The sequence below is a fragment of the Anguilla anguilla genome, chromosome 3 (assembly GCF_013347855.1).
Source record: "Anguilla anguilla isolate fAngAng1 chromosome 3, fAngAng1.pri, whole genome shotgun sequence".
NCBI lineage: Eukaryota > Metazoa > Chordata > Actinopteri > Anguilliformes > Anguillidae > Anguilla > Anguilla anguilla.
In genome coordinates this window covers 27,621,472-27,643,462 of record NC_049203.1, presented here as the reverse complement: position 1 = coordinate 27,643,462, position 21,991 = coordinate 27,621,472, and the positions used below count along the sequence as shown (strand labels likewise).

At 45.7% G+C, this 21,991-nt stretch overlaps 1 protein-coding gene across 5 annotated transcripts in view; it reads right to left on the bottom strand.

Annotated features, from left to right (window-relative positions):
* The window catches only part of scml2 (Scm polycomb group protein like 2), a 61,273-nt gene that overhangs the window by 17,406 nt on the left and 21,876 nt on the right, over positions 1-21,991 (bottom strand). For all 5 annotated transcript variants that reach the window (XM_035410466.1, XM_035410467.1, XM_035410468.1 and 2 more), the window contains exons 3-9: positions 21,162-21,230; positions 20,714-20,784; positions 20,154-20,388; positions 19,528-19,616; positions 17,699-17,942; positions 3,235-3,554; positions 1,636-1,771 (exon numbers count right to left, since the gene is read on the bottom strand). In XM_035410466.1, the coding sequence (XP_035266357.1) occupies positions 1,636-1,771; positions 3,235-3,554; positions 17,699-17,942; positions 19,528-19,616; positions 20,154-20,388; positions 20,714-20,784; positions 21,162-21,230 (1,164 nt within the window). The remainder of the gene's footprint in view (positions 1-1,635; positions 1,772-3,234; positions 3,555-17,698; positions 17,943-19,527; positions 19,617-20,153; positions 20,389-20,713; positions 20,785-21,161; positions 21,231-21,991) is intronic.

Sequence of the window (21,991 nt, the reverse complement as noted above, 5' to 3'; positions counted from 1 at the left end):
ATTAGCAGAATCAGGTGTGTTACTGCTTGGTTGGTACAAAAACCTGAACCTGAACACCGGCCCTTTCTGTATAAGATTCAGGACCCCTGCTATAGCCTACAAAATGCCCCTGGTGTTAGATGGTACCTAGTGAACAGTAGAGAAGGCAGAGTCACTGCGATGCTGAAATGGGTGTTATGATGCCTCAGCCTCTCTTCACTAGCTAACAGTAGAGAAGGCAGAGTCACTGCGATGCTGAAATGGGTGCTATGATGCCTCACGCTCTCTTCACTAGCTAACGGCTCATTTACTTTCCGCTCACACTCCGTGGTGATTTACCAGAATCGTCCGATTCCCCCGTCTACAAATTCAAATGGACGTCACGTCCGACTTAATTGAATCATTTAAAGCAGAATCTTTCCGGTGACGCGTGAATATTCCTTTGCTTCACGGAAAGCACACAGCTGCCCTGGTGACTCATGGGGGAGAGGACAAGGCCCTTGGTGGCTGGAATGGGCAGGCATGCCCTGTGTTTCGATATGATTCTGCAGCATCAGCTCAGCTAGATTCATCTCTGGAAATTCACAGAGCCAGAATTTCTCCATCTTACGCACACAGCCCAGCAAATGTGCAGTTACCCACTTGCGTCATGGTCCGACTCACAGCACCACCTATTTGGTGGAACGTGATACTGTCATTGGTCCCATAAGGCCGCATAAGCACTAAATCCACTAACAAATTATACTCATTATAAAAAGGAAAATGTTTCCACGTTCATTCCACGGTTTTACGGTCTTAATCCCAAATTAACCACAGTTCCTCATTAGGTGTTAGAGGGCATGTTTTCAGAGTCCGGACAGGAGCGGGGGTGTAAGATTATGGGTTTTAAAAGGTCAAAGCAGCGTACCCACGCCAGAGTCCAGGCATGATCAAAGAGGGTAAGCCTTCTCCCGGCTAATGATGCTAACGCTAGGGTATTTCTGTGGGGTGCTGTGGCATGTGCCAGGCCAACAGAGACCCAGGACCATTAGGAGAAACAGTCTCTGAACTGTGAAGATCATCGTTTGCTGGTTCCTCCTAAGATTCTTTTAATGAGGTATCACATTCGGCAATTCATGCATAAACTGTCACTTTTTTCCCTAGCCTTTTACTGTCATTTTACACATGCTTTGTCTTTCAACTATGAAGCACTTTGTGCTGCAATCCATGTATGAGAAGGTTCTGTACAAATACATTTATTCTTATTATTATTACAAATGCGCATTCAAAGGCAAGATGGCACAATTTATGTCAAATTACGCTGTGTAGTGAACTAAAATGTTTTGAAGATTAACCGTACGATCGTTACCTTTTCAAAAGGCTTAACCGGGCAGCTAATGGTTATTCATAGCCACAGTTCAAACAGAAAATGCGTTCTCTTACACAGTGCTTTGACTGCACGTTAATTGTGTTCTAAGATCTAGGGCGGGCCTTGCCAACACAGGACCTGGAGAGAAGCAGGGTCTCCTAGTTCTTGTATTCACCTCAAAATCAGTAATCAGTTCAGACCAAGGAAGCCAGGAGGGATGAGTTAAGTGGTAGGTAACTGGCTCATTGGTCAGGAAAGCAGTCTTTGGCCACTGCTCCAGGAGGCAGATAAGTGGAGCGGCGTTTTACCTGTGGACATGACTGCGGGGTTGGCGTTAAGGTGGCTGGGCCCATCCTTTGGTACCTGAACGCCGGCCAGTCTGGACTCCGGAGCCGCGGCCGGAGAGCCAGCCGAGGACGAGCTCTGGACCACTCGAGGCTTCCTCTGAAACACAAAGTCCCGCCCACCGTCAGGGCTCCGCCCACACCGCACCCCACCAGGGTACCAAAGAACCCGCCCAAAAGCCCCACCCACAGTGACGGCTTGGCTCAACCCCCAGCACCACCTGAGGCACAAAAAACCTGCCCAACACTATTAATAGCCCTGCCTCAATCTACCCAGTTAAATACAAAGCCCTGCCTGTCACTGCTATGCACAGTCCTGGGGCACTAAAGACCTTCTCAACAGTATAGCCACGCCCGCCCCGCCCGCCCCACTCCCCCCCCCCTGCTTTGGACTGAAGTGCAAACCTCACATTCCAAGAGCCTGCCACGGACCAAGGGACTGAGAGATAACATATAATCCATCCACATCAGCAGATAACGGTTCTTTTCTTGTAATGTTATTGAAAGCAAATCCTAATACGCATGAAAGTGTCACATTGAAAGTGTAACAATAGACAAACTAAGTGGAAGTAATTGACCTTAATGCCTCATAGTATCGTTAATGAAAACACTTTGCACATGCGTCACATGACTAGGGAGAACCACTGAGGCCGTGACATTGCTGGCTAAAATCCTGCAAGTACTTTACGCATGTCTCTGTTTATGCATGTAATCACTACATTTATTCATGGTTCATCCCATTCTTATCTGGCCGCACCGCGATTACTGAAAATGGGCCTTTCAAGATTTAGCCGACTGCAGATAGCCCAAACAGATCCTTATTCAGTGAAGACATGTGACGGCCCCTGATGCTTTTGATATTCCTATTGCTAACTATTATAGTTATTCATGATGGTTATTTCCTGATGTACTCAACAAAAACATTGTCATTTTTAAAATTCACTGATGCTGATAGATCTATGTTTACAGATCTATCTGACAATAATTTACTAAACTAATTAACATTTTACTGAGCACACCGGCATCTGTGTAGCCTATATTATTTCCAGTATCACGCAAACCGGTGAACAAGGCTCAGGCCAAAACATTCGTGAGACTTTTGTGTTTGTTTCATTAACTTGTCAATAAATGATCACAAAGCGAATCCGCTTGGAGCACAGACCCATCTCTCTTTATCTTCTACCATTTTTCAATTATACATACTGACCAAACCAACGTGTCCAGCTGGAAGAACACACTGGGTCTCTTTAAAAATGGAGTCTGTAACACGCCGAAAAATTTGAAAAGGCTGCGTGTGGGGATATCCATCTCTGGAATGATCGATATTTTTCAGAGTGCTGATGAGGTGCCTCACTGAAGCCAGCACGCCAGGGTACCGCCAGGTTATGAACATTTTTCTCAGAGGCGAAACGGGGGCCTACAGACGGAGCATTCTGTGGACTGGCCATCTCTCTAAAAGCAGACTGCGCTTCCGTGACCAGCTACACAGGGTTAGCGTCGGGGCTAATCATCTCTGGGATGACCCGCGTCTGGGAGGGCAGAAACGGGGGAGGGCGAGGTTACCTTGCTGCCCGGTTTGGGCCCCCTCTTCCTGTGGGGCCGGGGGGCGACCTGCGCGGCGGAGGCGGCGGCGCCCTGCGCCGTGCCGTTCTGCGCGGAGGCCGCCGCCGCGGCTGCAGCGGCCGCCTCGGCCGCCGCCTTCAGCATGGCGATGGTCTCGCTCTTGGGCCGCCGCCCCCGCACCCCCTTCCTGACGGGCAGCGGGGGCAGGGGGGCGCTCAGCCTGTACGGCGACTGCATCGAGCGCCTGGTGGGCTTCGCCGGCGACGAGGAAGATGAAGGTGGCGGAGGAGGAGGAGACTGGAGGCTCTTTGGAAGGGTCACTGCAACAAAGCAAGGGGGTGGAGCAGTCAGATCATGGAGCCGTCAATGTGCAAACCCATGATGCACCGTTTTTTAAACATTCAGCCACTGGTGTTCATTTTATTCTCTAAATCATTATTTACTTTTTTTAATTTTTAAGGGAAAAATCACCACACTTCAGCAAAAGCATAACGACATCACAATTACGTTGTGCCCAGAAAAACCAGTCATCTGATTTGACACTAATGCAATTCCCATTAAGCGTTTCAGAAATATCTCACACACATCACAAACAAAGACTTGCAATGAACTATGGGAGCCACAATTTTGTGATCTTTTGGCTCTGTACTCCAGCCCATTGGAGCTGAAATTAAACGATGACTATGAGGTTGAAGTGCAGACTGTCAGCTTTAATTTGACGGCACTCACATCCATATCGGGTGATCTGTGTAGGAGTTACAGCCCTTTTTATACATAGTTTCCCCATTTTAGAGAATCAAAAGTAATAGGCAATTGGCTGCATGGCTGTTTCTTGGCCAGCTATGTGTTGTTGCATCATTCATGTACAAGTAAGCTAGTGAAAGGTCTGGTGTTGATTCTAGGTGTGGCTAGGGTATGAACTTAACACCTGCCACCAACCAAATTCTGCTACAAATTGCAGCTGGTATGATTTTCTACTCAATCAGGCAACCAAATTCTAAGGCAACCAAACAGGCAGTGTTATACTGTAAAAGGTACTGTGGCTAATAAAATGCTGAAAATGGCCTGTGATTTTTAGAATCCACTAGCCGCTCTGGCTAGTAGGTGAAAGAGTTCATTTCATGCCCTGGGTCATCGGGAGTCTGCTGCTGTTGTCTCCCAACATGAGGACCAAATAAGTCTCAATGCTAGTAAAGCAGGCCATCATAAGGCTGACAAATCAGAATAAATCAATCCGAGACATAGCAAAAACATTGGCTAAGTGTTACCCCTTTTCAACTGCAAGGCAGATCAAAAACAGTCTCAAGGACACAGGCATACATGCGTATCAGACTACCATGAAGATAAGACTACACCAGCATAACCTCAGAGGGTTCACTACAAGATGCAAACCAATGTTAAGCCTCAAGAACAGAATGGCCAGGTTTGCTTTTAAAAAAATAAATTTAAAAAAGTACATTTAAAACTGTAGAGTAGTGGAACAAAGTCTTTTGGAGAGATGAGTATTAACTAGTACCAAAGTGATGGAAAGACAAAGAAAGAAACTGCTCATGACCCAAAACACCCCTGTTATGGCTCGGGCAAGACGAAGTGTACAGAAACATCCATCTGCTCACATCCAGCCCAATGCCACAAAACTCATTGGACAGTATTTCACCTTGCAGCAGGGACAATGATCCCAACAACTGAAATGTTCCTGATTGGCCGAGTCAATCACCCGACTTGAATACAACTGAATGCGTTCAGAGTGTTTCACTTGCTGAGAACAAGCCTGAAGGCAAAAAGCCCCTGAAACAAACAGGAACTGAAGACAGCTGCAGTACAGGCCTGGCACAGCGTAACTAGAGAAGATATCGAGTGTCTGGTAATGTCTGAGGGCCATACAGACAAAAAGGATTTGCAACCAAGTACTAAATGATGACTTTATTTAACATTATATTATTTTGTCCAATTACTTTTGGTCTTCTAAAATGGGGGACTATGCATAAAAAGGGCTGTAATGCTTATAAGGATAAAGGATCACTCAATGTAGATGTAATTACCCTTCAATAAAGCTGAGAGCTTGCACTTTAACCTCATATTCATTGTTTCATTTCAAATCCATGGGCTGGGGTACAAAGCCAAAACAACAAAAATTTTGTCACTGTCCAAATACTAATGTATTTATTGTTTTTTTTTGTTTAATTATTATTCCTGTCCACCTGTGTCATTCAGAGCTTTCCACCTGTAAATATTCAGAGCCTGAATATTCCTCCTTTGTTGCTAATTACACAAAAACATGAATGAAACACACTGCTGTTCATAATAAATTCAAACAATAATGTGGATGGGCTCTACAAAGCAGAAAGAAGCCTCATAATATCTATAGCACGTCCACTGACAGCATCCAAACAAAGTCAATGTCATTTACATATATTATTTTTGGTTCTCGGACTGTATCTGCGAGCCAGGAATCTCAGCTTTGCTAGGAAATTCTCTTTATGTAGTGGGGATGTTGCCTCCTGATTTTAAAATGTTGTATTTCATTCACCAGAATATATTTCAATGAAGTCACAGGGTGCAAAGAACCAATGAATCAGCCAAGGGGTCTTGAACCAGATACTACTGCGAGTACCTACTCACATCTTTCAAGTACGGTTTTTATACACACACACACACACACACACACACACACACACACACACACACACACACACACACACACACACGTGTACGCACATACTCACACGCAGGCATGCACACATGCACACACACACACACACACTTGCACACTTGCACACAAACCCACACACATACACACACACACACACACAAACACATACACACAGCTGCTATAATATGCATTACAAAATAAAGAAGCAGTCTACATGTTCTGAACATGGAAAGATCAAAAAGAAACACACATGAAAAAATAACTTTGATCTTCCCCTCTTTGAATCATACCGGCTCAAGGACCCTCGTGCCTTCGCTTTCATTATTCCCCCCCCCCCCCCCCCCCCCCCCCCTTTCCCGACTGAAAAATTCTAATTTGCCGTATCTGAAGTGTCATATTTCAGCTCCCTGCATTATGGCTATGTAACAGGGGCCTGGCTGAAATGCAATCCTTCTTAAAACAAACATCTCCAGGCAGGAGGAGGTCAGCCGAAATGGAGTCCTGAGAAGTGTGTGTGTGCGCGCACGCTGGGGGGGGGAGGGGGGGGGGGGGGGGGGGGGTGGGGGGGTTGGTCCTTGTGCCCCCCTGGTTTGACGACCCTTTTGTCTAAATGCCCCTCCCCCAGCACTTGACGGGCCTGTTTCCAGGTCTGGGACCTGAATCCTGCGGGACCCTCCACAGCGGCCTGTGTCCCATCACCATCCACCCTACCCGCACCTCCAGCAAGTCTATTAACATAATATACACACTGGACACACACTCAACATCTACAGCACCTCACTAACCTCCTGCACAAAGTTTATTAACATAACATACACAGCACACAAACCCACCACCTACAGTACCTTACTAACCTCCTACACAAAGTCTGTTAACTCAATATACACAGCACACAAACTCAACATCTACAGCACCTCATTAACCTCCTGCACAAAGTTTATCAATACAATATACACAGCACACAAACCCACCACCTACAGCACCTCACTCACCTCCTGCACAAAGTCTGTTAACTCAACACACATTCAACATCTACAGCACCTCACTAACCTCCTGCACAAAGTCTGTTAACTCAACATACACAGCCCACAAACTCACTTTCTATAAGAGCCTACTCACACCTCCAATACAGACATCATTGTTATTCACATACAACTGCTGTTTAAATGTTAATTTACTTGCAGTTTAGCAAGTGACAAGCGGTTTTCAAACAATAGTTTTAAGCCATTCCAAAATGTATAATTTTACAGAAACATTCAATTACAACAAAATACTTAGTGAACATCACATTTATACCACCAAAATAAGGACAAATAATTTTTAAGGCAAACAAGTAAAGGTGAGTCCTTAAGTAACAAAAAATAAGTGCAAATAAACAATTATCTGAAAAAAAACATTGTTTATTTGGGTAGGCTATAAACTATGGGCTATGAATAACAAATATAATCATTCACTCCCAGACACACAGGCTGGGGAGGCCATATTTCTGTATAATATACTAGACTATATATATTATTTCTGGTAGGATCAACTTACTACTAAATTTTCTTTTTTTTTAATGCCAGCATTAATCTTACCCAAAAGTAAACATACACATAACCATAAAGCGTACTCAGACAAATGAACAGGTGTAGTGTTAACATACTGGCGTGACTACTTCTATAAAGCCGTACGCAATATGACTTTAAATGCCTTCTAAAACAGCGGTAACTGTGCGTTTTCCTTCCTCTGCCTCCTCCGTCTGCCCCGTCTCACCACCGGCGGCTGTGAGTGACAGACGGAGAGGCTCGCCTATCTCCCATTCGCAGCGCTGACCCATCAGCGGAGGTGCAAAATGGCACTCTGAGAAAGCATTGTGGAAGCCACACAAAGCGACGGCTCCAGCGCTGCCCACGTCTGCCTTTGTTAACGCGTACACGCATTTCAAATTTGATCAGATAAACATCTAGTGTTTCAATAGAAGTGAAAGGCTGAGAGGCCGAGCGCATTATGGGGGGAAGAAGGGGAAGGGAAAATGCGCCTTTGGAAGCATGCAGACCGACTCTCCAGGGCAGTCTGAAGGACTGGAACCCCCCCCCCCCCCAAAGCTGTCTAATTGGAAGGAGCACAGAAACAAGGCCAGAATAGTGCTGTTACAGTGTGGAGAGAGCTCGATCAGTACACACACACACACACACACTCGCAGATACACAAAACCACACACAGACACACATACAGACAGACACATGTATACAAAAGGAAACACACACAAGGAAGCAAATGCACACACAGACACACACACAGACAAAAAGCGTAAGAGCCAGAGTATGGCTGTGCCACCCCCCAACTCCAATCTTTTTAACCCCCCCCTCCCCAATTCCCTCTCCCCTCATTTCCCCTCTTGGGCCTTAGGAAGGAGAATTCCGTCTGAGACAGCCAGATTTTTTTTTTAAATTTAAAAAAAGAGAAACTGTGGGACCAAGCACACATTTCCATAAAATACCTCCTCCTGCCATATTACCCAGGCATATGGTGCTGATCAGGACGACTTCATTTCCATGTGACCCAGTGACCCGAAGGATGAGAGCACAGTGTGTGTGCGCGTGCGTGTGTGTGTGTGTGTGTGTGTGTGTGAATGTGAGCCACAGGCTCTGAAGTGTGTCTCTGCTGGGGGGGGGGGGGGGGGGGGGGGGGGGGGATTAACGCTCACAGTTCATTAGGCTCCGTCCCACAATATTTACATTTCCCCCCAGACCCGGGCCCTGCTAGCTCTGGTTCTGAGCGACCCGGGACGCACAGAAAATCAGAACCACATGGCCCAAAACCGAGCTCCGGGGAAGCGTCCAGGGTGGAACGGGACGGGATCAGGGGAAACTGGGAAACGTAGTCACAATGCCCGCGGGTACTGGGATAAAACAATACCATCTGTGGGTGTATAAAATATCAAAATATCCATTACACCTCAACAACACAACCAACGTAACACAGAGGCAGGGTTCCACGGTAGAGCCTCATTTCTTCCCAGCTTTTTTTCTTTTTTGCGACTTCAGACTCTACTTCGTCAAAGCGTGTGAAATATAAGGCATGATATTTTTAACGTATTTGGGTGCTAAAAGTAAAGTAAAGACGTTCTGTAAAGTCTTTTTCGTCAAAAAGCTGCAAAGACTCAACGAAAAGCCATGTAAACACCAAATTAATTAAGTCGTCGCTATAAAGTTTTGTAAACCAGAGGCAATATCGCACAAGAGCTATGAAAACATTGATACAACTCAAACCTCTCATGAAAAGTGCTTCAGCAATAACAACACAGAAACAAGATCCCCCCCCCCCCCTGCTCCAAATAATCAAAGCTCATCTACCTCGCTCACTGGACTGTGTTATGTTTTCCATAATCAGATCCACGGAGCGGAGGAGCCTTTATGTGCGCCAAGTTTCCCAAATTTCACAGAATTTCCACTAATATCAACCCCCACCGACTCCACCGAAGGCACAGCAAATCCAACAGGCAGGCGGTTCTGCCGAGACACAGGCTAAGCAGCGCTAAACATTCACAGCCGCGCTTCGAGCGACGCAAAACAAGCCGCTCCCCGGCCGACTGCCTTCCCGCGGTCGGAAACGCACGGGCGCACGCGGACGCAGCGGCGACTCGGACAAAGAGCCGGCTCCCCGCTCGGGCGAGCCGCCGCCGCGAGGGCGTCTCAGGCGGGCGGTCGCAGGTGAGGCAGCGAGCCGCGCTTCGCCGCCGCCGCCGCCACACGCCAGAGTCAGGACCCGAGACTAAACAAAAGCCGGAGGGGGGGGGAAGGGGAAGGGGAAGGGGGGGGGGGGGGGTTGGAGGAACGGAGGAAACTCACCAAGCAGACAAAAGGGGGTTTTTTTTAAAATGGAAGCGGCTCCGGTTGCGATTCAGACCCCCCCCCCTTGCCGTTCCCGGGCCCGTTTGCCTGCCCACCCACCCCCCCGAGTCCGAGCCAGTGCGATCCGAGCCGGCGTCAGGAACCTGTGGGAGCTGCTGCTGCTGCTGCTGCTGCTGGCTCCCCCTGCGAGACCGAGTGGCTTTCTGCAGCTCGGACCGACCCACAACAAAGCCCACGCTGCCGGAGCGGGCGGGCGAGAGAGAGAGAGAGAGAGAGAGGGGGGAGAGAGAGGGAGAGGGAGAGAGGGAGAGAGAGAGAGAGAGGGGGGAGAGAGAGGGAGGGAGGCGGGCGCAGGCTGATTTGCATTAGAGCAAGGGAGGGAGAGTGGGAGGGGGAACCGAGAGGGGGAGTGAAGGGGAGGGGGGAGGTGGTTTGGCTGGATGCTCATATGCATATTATCAGCGGGCCGTATTGACAGTGCCCATCAGTCACCTGCTCTCTTTGGCCCCTCCCAAAGCTTTCTGGGAGGAGGGGGGGTGGGGCCAAAAGGTTAAAATGGATCAGAGGACCCTGCTCGGGGAGGGGGTTGGGATGTGTGGAGGGGGGAGGGGGGGGGGGGGGCTCCTGTTGGCTGCATTAGCGGGCCCTGACGTTCCCGTAGGAGGGGGTCTTGCGGTAACCCAAGCCTATTCAAAAGTCCCCAGAGGGCCAGCGCTGAAAGGCAGCCTCAAAAACACAGGAAACAGTAGCGCATAACAGCATTACCCGGCCTGAAAAAGTATGCCAGGAGTCCCCCCCCCCCCTCCCCTTCTTAATCTTAATAATGAAACGGGAGGCAAACAAAGCAGGCCTAATCCTGAGCAACGGCAACCTCAAAGCCCTTCCCCGTCGTTACTGCACTTTCCCCAGGAGAAATTATCCTCCTCCTATTTGAATATTCAGTTTTTCCCTTTTCCAAAATGCAATTTACAACTTCCACCTCCCCCCCCACCCAGCACATACGCACAGACACAAACACCACCAAAACCATTCATTCGTGATTGGATCTTCAGAAGGATACAGAAGTTTCTATTTTCTAAAATTTTATCCTTACTAATGTGGAAAAAATAAACGCAATATTGTTTGTTCCTGGTGCATTTTGGTCTTGGTGACATGGAATGGGCACAAGGAGAAATAACAGAATGAAGTAGAAACACACCGTTTGATGCCACAATAATGATGAACCCATAACAATAACATGCATTGCTTACAGAAAATAATAAACAATTTGTAATTTCAATACAAATTATTACGAAATAATATTTATTAATTATTTATTAACTTTTATGTCCCTGAATAGAAACATGCAGCTACCACAAAAGCAAAAATAAAGTAATACAAATACATATTACCCTCCATTTCAAAAAAGAAAATTCCTTTTAATTTTGACCAACTTGTTCAAACAGAAAGGCGTATTCAGATCCATTTGGTAAATTAACAAAGCCAGAAAATACTGTAAGTGTGGCCTTCTGCTAACTTGCATTAATGCTGCAGTCCACTCCATCATTGTTCACTCTCTCTCTATTGCTCTCTCTCCCTACACATGTACACACACACATGCACACTATATATAAATATACATATATATATATATATATATATATATATATATATCCTATTACACATTAACTTTAGAAAGTAGTCTTGTATAAAGAATGAATAAATGTAAAATCCAAACCCCGAAAACTTTCAAAAAACAGTACAAGCGATACAGAGCCCATTCCAGACCGTTTTAAAATTTCAAACCTCAATATCACCAGGCTTTAGAAATCTCAGTGCATGAAAAAGCCCACACATAAAGCCAACACTTCTTAAAATGCTTGCAGTTGTGAATTCCTGCTCAGACAAATTAGCATCTCCACTGTAGCTCAGCACAGGGAGCCTTAGCTCAAAGGAACAGACCATGTATTGGTAAGCCATCGCTTCATTAATCGCCGGTTCATACCTGTGACCGAAATAGAGCCTGAACCCCAGGGGAAGGACAGAACGAATCTGTCCGCCCAAACCAGTCTGTGAAATGACAAACGGTCATAACTGAGGTGATGAACTTAACCATGTCCAGGTTACAGGGTGGCGAAGGGGGTCAAGCCAAAGGAATCGTAAATTAAAAGATTTACGTTTCCCTCCCGAAACGCTCCCAGACAGCCCCATTTCCACCACCGTGCGAGTGAGCGTGCGTGCGAGAGTGTGTGCGTGTGTGAGCATGTGTGCAAGCGAGCGTGTGTGCGAGAGTGTGTGCGCGTGTGAGCATGTGTGCGAGTGAGCGTGTGTGCGAGTGTGTGTGCGTGTGTGAGCATGTGTGCAAGCGAGCGTGTGTGCGAGAGTGTGTGCGCGTGTGAGCATGTGTGTGAGCGAGAGTGTGTGCATGCGCGTGAGCATGTGTGAGTGTGTGCGTGCGCGCGCGTATGTGTGTGAATGTGTGCGTGCGAGTGAATGTGTGCGTCTGTGCATGTGCACAAGTGTGTGTGAGTGTGCGTGCGAGTGCATGTGTGCATCTGTGCATGTGCACGAGTGTGTGTGATTGTGTGAGTGTGTGCGTGTGTGTTCTTGTGAGGACCAGCAGGCGTCTCTCCTCACTCAACAGGGCTGAGATGTGCAGCATAAACAATAGAGCACAGGGACCGGAGCTCTGGGGAGCTCTGGGGAGCGCTGGGGAGCTCTGGGGAGCACTGGGGAGCTCTGTCTCCACTCGGGCCCCTGGGCTGCCTCATTAGGGGAGTCATATCGGCTAATTAGAGGGCAGCTGACGTTCTTTAAACGATTCTGATGCAGCCGATTCATTTTGGCTCCATCTACCAGAGGACTTTTTTTTGGGAATATGGGGGCATGTGTGTAACCCCCGCCCTCTCCGACCCCCCCCCCCCCCCCATCTCCACTCCAGGGGAAGAGGTCTTTCAGCACGTCTCAACGACCTCCTTACTCCACAAGCCCACATGTTCCATTTCAAAAGAGCACCGATGCTACTTACCAGGAGCCCACTAAAACCTGCGTCCATCACCAGCACAGAAATCATCAAATGAAGGCTTAAATGGGACGGTGTTTCACTCACTTTCAAAGTTCGGCCGGGGTAACGTGCTGGTCAGTGGGTTATTACTGCTATAAAAACGCCCGAAACACACCACAAACCTAAATCAAACCTAAAAAGCTAAACTTAAAAAAACAGCTTTTCAGCTGTGAGTATTTCTGTACATCAATTCATACTTTGCACTTGTAAGTTTGCGAATATTCCCCAGGCATTTCCTTGCACACGTAGAAACAAAGTGAAGAAAGAGCCATCGTCAGGTCCACAGGACAGAACCAAAAACGGGACCACTTCAGTCGGCTTGGTCTGTGTAAAATAGTTAGCAATGAATCGGGGAAAATTCTGTGAGCATTTAACTGTGAATTCAGCGCTGTTCTTTAACCCAGAGCAAAAGCGAACAGAAAGACTCACTGTCAATTCCCACAATAAAACAAAAACGGCAAACCACTGCAAAACAAGCAAGATAAAAACCAGGGCGACGGGAAAGCATTCTGTGGGGTCGCAAACAGTTTCGCAGACAGCGACTGAATGTGAGGAATTTGTAGCGTTTTTCAATCGCGGGACGGAGAGCGCTGGAAGATGGGGGGGGGGGGGGGGTGGGGGGGGAGTAATTAAAGCCCTTCCTCTGCGGAAGAAGGCAAACATTCGCTAACAACTGAAATGCCGCGTGGAGGAAGACGAATCCTCGCGTCACCCAATAACCCTCCGACGCCCGGCATTCGGGGACAATGAACACAGGAAGCGGTCTGTAAACACACCAAACGCACCGTTGGCCCGGAGGAACACGACCAATGGGAACCCTCAGAAACACGCACATATACCGTCCCCCATTCAGTCTGGGTCTGTTTACCCAAGTCATATCACTTATACTTCCAGGGACTTCGGTCACTTTTCAAACCAACATCCCCACACCCTTACTAAACATTACATTTACATCGCATTTATTTGGCATACGCTTTTATCCAGAGCGACGTACAATAAGTGCACACCGAAGGTCTTTGGAACAACCACGAAACACTAAAGCAGAAGGGATTACATTCAACAGAGAACAGCCCTTTCTTTCAACAAACCAGGGGTGTACTTCAGAGACAACAAGAAACAATGTGTGTGTAAGTGCATTTCATTAGTCGTATGTTTTATAATATAATCCCACAGGAAGGGAATGTTGCACGCAACCCTAAAAGGCACCTACTTTTCTCTGAAAGCCAAATTAAATGTCTGCACATATTTTTTGTTTATGGGTCAAATATGTAAAGGCAGTCTGGTTATTTTCAAATGCACGGTTGAATATATACACACAAGAACACAAACAACAGCAACAACAACAACATCAAACGGATTTCAATGGGAAATAAGATTACATGTGTTAAATTACAGGGGAATACTGAAATCACCCCAGGCACTTTCCCAGACAGCTGAACACAAGCAAAGACAAAAGGTGTGCTATCCTGCATTTAAATCCAACACATTTACTCAGCAAGCACACGGATTTTAGTGATCGCTCTACTAACACAAGAACACAACTTCAACTAAAAAAACCCTCCTCACTTGTTTCTTTTTTTTTTTTTTTACATTTTTTACCTTCAAGCTCAAAAAAAATAAAATAATGTAATGGAGGATACTTTCACAACAAAATAAGACTTCTTTCCATTCGACTACATAATTATCATCGTGAAAAATTCATTTTAATTGAGTAACTGCTTTCTTTGTGGGGGTAATGGAGGGGAAAAAAAAAAATCCAAATCCAAACATAAATGAGAAAAAACCAAGAGGGACGTGACAATCAACAGGGCTGGGCGAGGGGAGCAGCTCCATAATGGGTGAGTGGCGCGTGGGTCAACATCGCGCTCAGTCCTGGTCTTTGTTTGCTCGAGAGGGGAGTTGACATATGTGCACGCATTTCTGTGTGGGTGGGTCTCACAGAAGGCGGGGGGAAATTAGTTACAAAAAAAAAAAAAAACAGCCAGAATAATTGCCACCATCTTATTTCAAGAAAGAAAAAAAAGAAGAAGACCTTGAATCAATGGTCTTGGTTTGGTTTAATGGTGTTAAACCAATTTCAGAGCACACGCATACATACAAAAAAAAAAAAGTAGATATGCAAACGGCTCTAATTTGGATTGTGTTTGCGCGGATTGTGAGAGCCTTTTCAAAAAAAGGAGTTCTGTGGCTCTGGCAGGGTACTCGATAAGAGCAGGGAACTAAAGAGAAAGGATACGTTTAAAAATGGACCAAAATTATTTTCATCAGCTTATCCCCCAAGTCTAAGGAAAATTCAAGAGATTTCCTTTAAACCTATTAAGGCCTAACAATTTCACAGCACGGAAACGGATACAAATAGCTTGTCTGAAATCATTGGGTTAGATTATCACATTAGAGCTTATAGAGGTCTTATTAGCCCCCTTGCACAGAATAACCTGAGGGAGTGTGAGGCAGTGTGCTTTTGTGTTTGTGTGTGGGTTGGATATACGAGTGTGAGAGTCGACCCCTATCACGATACACAAAAGAGAAGGGTCTAGAAAAGCAGAGACTGATATTTTGCACATCAAACTAACCAAGACCAGCATAGTTAGGCCACATTCGTCAAATCTGCTTCCTGCAAAAACCACTACTGCACAAATTATGGAGGAAAAAAAGACTAAATAATAATTTTTTTTTAAAACCCTGAATTGCCAATCGTAGTTTAAAATTAAACCTAAAAAGCCCGAAAAAAGCACTGTATTATTAAATCTGAGAACTTAAAAAACTACAAATGGAGCCTTTAACCTCGTCTGTTGAAATTTCGGAGAGTTAACGACTACGTTAACGATGGTCGTTTGAATGCAATGCGGTCGTTTGCAGCATCCCACGAACGGCATCTCTGCTGGTAAACACGCCGCTCCACCTCACCGGAACCCCCCGGAAAGGCTGCCAGGGCCCCCATTTTAATCAGCCGGACCTGGGGAAAAGGGCCCGGCCTCTCCAGCGGCCCCCAGGTAGGCGTCCTGAAGGAGAATTCATATTTTTGAAACCCGGGTCACGCGTGAGCGGGTCGTGACCTGGGACGGAGCCGCTTCGGGTTCCCCCCCTTTCAGGGAGCACGCCCCGGGGCACTTCCAGCGCACCGTGGAATGCGCCGGAAAGCAAGCGCCCGTCACACGGCTCTGGAGCGTTTGCCCGTGCTAAATTCATTCACATTCCATTACAAACCACTCACTCACCAGCAACAAAAACAAAAAACAAAACAAAAGCAGCTACAGGCCACTCAAAGTTAGAGATAAAGCTATAGCTAAAGTTACGGTTAAACTGAAGTATTTTTGTCGCAACAAAATTGTTTCCCCCGTACACAATAAACAAAACGTTACTCTCATACAGAAAGCATACACTCTGTAGGCCTTTATGAAAAAAGTACTAAAAATCTGTCTGCTTACCAAATTATCGATATCAAACTGATACAAAGTTATAGCTAAACACTCAGTGACATGTTTTATAGAAACAAAAAAAAAAGCAATGCTACCCAAGACTTTTCACATTTAGTCAAGGAAACTGGCCCAGTGTTTCACTTTGCCATCTCATCTCTCGTTTGGTTTGTTGGGGGGCCTCACATGGTTAAACTGACAAGTTCTCCAGTCACTTGCCATACGCCACTGACATTTATATTTAAATACAAATTAATCATAAAAATAATCAGTGCTTAAAACAGAAGAGTCAAGTTCGGAACAAACAGTGCGAAACCCCTTATGGCAGCAGAATAAACGATAAGCATATGCCAGTGTTGCCGCATACAGAGTACCTAACACGTTTCAACTTGTTTTTGTAGGCAAATGGCGGGCCGAGATGGGCTGAATGGCCCATACTCATCACTAAGTATTCTTATGTAAATGTATCGCAGACTCACAGAAAACAAATCCTTTAAAGAAATATATTAAGCAACTTGCTCATGTGAATGAGCTGCTTATTATTTGACTGACTGCCATTTTGTACAAGCCTGTGTGGAGACAACATTGGGACAGAGCTCTAACACTGTGTATCTTATTATAGGAAATACACAAAATCACTGACAAATCACAAACTGTTAAACTGGATTTGTGGATGGTGAAGTTACTTCCCATTTATACTGGCTTCCAATGGACTCAGAGCTGAGAGGCCAAGAGTTTGTGGGGAAAGAAAAAAGGATTTCTACGACCCACGTTGTGAACAGCTTTTCTCAAAAAATAACACGCAGGTGGCAAAGTTACTTAATTTATTTCAATTACTTAGCCATCATGTTACTGATTTTTTACCAAGTTGGCTGCAATTTCACTGAAATAAAAAGGTTCCACATCTAGAATGTTTATTTCCTCACAACATAAAAATAATGTGATTGAAAATGGCAACATTCTGCTACTATGGCACACAAACATCCCAGTGTCAGTCAAAGCTGTCGCTGATAGCAATCTCTCAGACCGTACCAGGCCGGGCTGTGACCAGGTCTTGGGTTCGAGTGGGATAATCGTGGCTTCTGTAATTTGCCAGTTCGCACTACTCTTTGTTTACAATCTGGGACAGAAACCAGACAACTCCTGCCTGACACATTTACAAAACACTGCAATGCACCACTCGTGAGATTTTATCATTTTGACGATTTCAAAAAATCTTAATCTATTGCATTTTTAGGAGTCACCATAACTTAAGTTTATAATCCTCTTCTAATAAAGGCTTTGTTATAAAATAAACTGATCTAATCCACTTCCACAGATATATGAAGTGTTCTTATAGGTGTTCACATTTATTTGTTGTTGCAATTAATACCACACCATAGTGAGATGCATAACTGCAAGCTCAATTTGTAAAATTTTCTATATCCGTCAACTATGCTGCACACAAAGGAACTGAGAAGGGATTGGGAGGGCTCAGAAGCGTGAGCTCTGTCGCCCTCTGCTGGACGGGACTCACCGCTGTTGCCGGGCGGCTGCAGACTGTGTTTGGTGACGGAGCACCAGCCCACTGGGAAGATGTCCCGAGACTCGTATTTGCACCAGTAGTCGAAGGCGCCCCTCCAGCCGTCGAACATGACGAAGATCTCGTCGCCCCGGACCTCCCCGATGGTGGCGGGGCAGATCAGGTAGGGGTTCTTCTTGTCCACGGCCTCCAGCTTCATGCCCGGCTTGAAGCCGTTCTGCGGGGGCCTGGCGGGCTCCTGCACGAGAGCACAGGAGAGGCATCGCCATGAGACGCTGCGCTGGAACAATGCATCACGTCCCAATCCTTATACCTATCGCTCATGCACATGGAAACACTTTGAACCACTTTGTTCCAGTCTATTGCTCAATGGAGCGCAGCATCAATGTGCAATCAATCAATTATGTATGTATGCCTGTATGTACGCATGTACACTACATGACCAAAAGTATGTGGACACCCAAGCATCACACCCATGTGTGGCCTGTGGAACATCTCATTCCAAAACCATTAATATGGAATAGGTTGCCCCTTTGCTGCTCCACTCTTCTGGGAAGGCTTTATACTAGGTATTGAAAAATGGCTGCCGGGCTTCCATTCAGCCACAAGAGCCTTGGGGAGATCGGGCACTGGAATTGGGCGATATGGCCTGGCTCTCAATCAGCATTCAAATTCATCCCAAAGGTGTTGGATGGGGTTGATGTCAGGGCTCTGTGCAGGCCAGTCAAGTTACTTCCACACCAAATGGCAAGCCATTTCTTTATGGTCCTTGCTTTGTGCATGCATTGTCATGCTGAAATAGGAGAGGGCCTTCCCCAAACTGTTGCCACAAAGTTGGAAGCACACAATTCTCTAGAATGTTACTGTATACCGTAGCTCTAAGAGTTCCCCTCACCGCAACTAAGGGGCCCAGTCCAAACCATGAAAAACAGCCCCAGACCATTATTCCTCCTCCACCAGTTGGCACTATGCATTTGGGCAGGTAGCGTTCTCCTTGCATTCGCCAAATCCATGTTCGTCCATCACACTGCCAGATAGTGAAGCGTGATTCATCGCTCCAGAGAATGCGTATCCACTGCTCCAGAGTCCAATAGTGATGTGCTTTACACCACACCAGCCAACACTTGCCATTGTGAATGGTGCTCCTAGGCTTGTGTATGCTGCTCGGCCATGGAAACCCATTTCATAAAGCTCCCGGTGAACAGTTCTTGTGCTGACGTTCTTCCAGAGGCAGCCTGGGACTCAGTAGTGAGTGTTACAACCGAGGACAGACCAAGGACAGATTTTTACACACTTCAGCACTCGGGAGTCCCATTCTGTGACCTTGTGTGGCCTACCGATTCAGGGCTGAGCTGTTGTTGCTCCTAGACGTTTCCACAATAACAGCACTTACAGTTGACTGGGGCAGCTCTAGCAGGGCAGAAATATGATGAACTGACCTGTTGGAAAGGTGGCATCCGATAACAGCACCACGTTGAGAGTCGCTGAGCTCTTCAGTATGACCCATTCTACTGCCAGTGTTAGTCAATGGAGATTGCATGGCTGAATGCTTGATTTTATGCACCTGTTAGCAATGAGTGTGGCTGAAGTAGCCAAACTCACTAATCAGAAGGGGTGTCCACATTGCCATGAAGTATATGTATGCGTACGTATATGTATGTGTACATTTGTATGTGTGCATGTACGTATGCATGCATTATTATTTCTACTGTTACTACAACTATAGCAGCTTTTTGTTTTTTACTGGCATGCAAACCACATGGTCAAAGAAAATTTTATATGTAATGCACATTAGAACTGGTATTTCAAGTGGCGACATTTACCTTTTTAAACGCTGTTCCAGGAGCCATTTCGGCTCCACTGAGGGTCCTCAAGAGGAACATGGGCCACGAGGATGCATTCATCCTGAACCCTACAGAGAAAACACACCCATCACATCTACCTCTCTTCACAGCTGTCACAATGAAACATACAAAAGGAGGCTTACACAACACAAGTACTATATGTCATAAAGTGGAAACCAAGAAAAGCGCCAACTCTCAGTACTGTACTGTTACAGGGGCGGCACTACCAACTCAGAATTTAGCGGATAACCTGACATGGAAGCAGTAACAATCTCGGGGATTGTCTTATACCCCCTTTCACACTCATACCATATCCCAAAACAGTAAAACAACAAGATTTCATACATCATTTACAAAAGTCAGTAAACAAAAACTTCACACTTAAATTATAATATAAAAATGTGAAATTTCATTTTAGCATTATTTCTGTAAAAAATGTATACAAAGAAGTGTTATTTCAGTAAATCCCACACACATTCCACATTCTGTAAAAGCAAAGATTAGTTTAGCCTGCCCCCCAGCCACCCTGCCCTAATGGTCCTCGTTTCTCATGATTCCGCAGTGCAGCTCCCCGTTTCCCATGATGCTGTGGTGCAGCCCCTCACCCAGCGGCGGCTGCAGCATGTCCCCGTTCTTCTCGCAGGTGCCGATCGGCTGGATATCGGCCGAGTCCACCAGCCGCCAGAAGTCGTTGGTGTTGTCGCTGCCGTCCAGCCGTAGGCGGAGCCGCGTGCCCATCAGGCCCATCACCGTGGCGATGCAGACGGAGGTGGAGTTTCGCGGGTCGCGAGCCTCCAGCTTCATGTTCATTTTGAAGTCATTGGTAGGCGGCACCCTGGACTGGAGTGACAGACAAAGAGGGGGCGGGGTCACATGGGGACAAAGAGCTGGCATGAGCTAAGTATCAGCTGACCGAAAAGAGGAAACAAGCAAGCAGAATGCAAGGGTAAAAATAAATGACCTGTTCAAGAGGAGAAGGAAAAACAGAAAGGGACACAGAGAGAAAAAGGTGCTGAGAGTGGCAAAGAGACAGCAAGAAGAAACAAAAACAAAAAGATAAAAAGAGAGGTCGAGAGAGTGATACACACAAAAAGAAAGAGAAAGTTGACCTCCCAAATGAGTCACAGTAGTGACACGACCTCTGAACTCTGATGATGAAACATACCTGTCTGAAGCAACTTGGAGGGGCAGGTGTGGAAGATGTTTCCTTCAGATATTCCTCCCAACTGAATGTCTCTTTAAAATAAAATCGATGCGGGTGAGGATGCCTTTTGTATTTGCACACTTGAAAATAAAGAACTAAAGCCAATTTTCATATTTAGCAGATATTTGATTAGAATGCCTTTCCACTGACATTCTACAGGCTGGCATAAGAGCATTAAAATATGATCCTTACATTAATGTACAATGGTGCCTGGTGCAGTTACAATTTCACAACAGTGGGGCAATATGCAATGTCCTTTTCTCAACAGCAGAGGGCACTCAAAGCCAATGTTCCAGAAGAAATCACCAAACAAGTTCAGCTCTGTCAGTTTAACCTTTGGATACAAGTTCGAAATGTTCATGATCACATGATATACTCATCAAAATTTAGTAATTAATTAATAAGGTACCTTTATTTGGAGGAGGACCAGTTGCTGAGCCACTCCTGCCAGGTTTCTCTTTTTTATTGTCTTTCGGGTCTAGAAAAAGCAGAGCACAAAAGATACTCAAGCACACCCAATAGCACACATCAGTTCTTGAAATGAAGTGAAAATCTAGCTGACTTATAGAGTTCCAATGTGCCAATAAACTGTTTTCAAGGGGCAAGATTAAAAAAGGCATTCCTTAAGATACTCAGTTATACCCATAATCTGCAACAAAAGTATTAAAGGAAAACTCCACCCTAAAACACCATGTCATTGTTAGAATGCGCATATTTGTGATATACAGCGCAAGCCAGGTCCTATTTTCCCATTTTGTGCAGTATTTGTTTTTCTCAGTTAAACTCGAGTTCTGTAGACATGAGGTCACGCGGTGATGTTGCCACAGCAGGCAGGAAGGAGTTTAATATGACTGTGTGTCTTCAAATCACGATAGTGCTAATGGTAAGTATCAGATATTCATTTCAGCCCATTAGGGAAAACAAGTCAGGGGTTTTGCCTTGAATCTCTGCAAATCACCTTTCTTTACTATTCCTACTGAGAGAAATCAATCAATTATCAAGAGGACATACTGTACATACACATTTATAAGTTAACCCAAAACAATATTGTTTTTTAAGTTAAGGCCACTTAATTGGTTTACCTCAATTAACTTAAAATTCCTTTGATTTATGGAGTTAAAACAACTCCGGTTTTAGCGTTTCTAACTTAAGTATCAAGAGTCATGTTTCCATGAATCATCCAACTCGCACCAAGCCTAGTTCATCTATTCAAAGAGCCGAGTTGAACTTATTCAAATG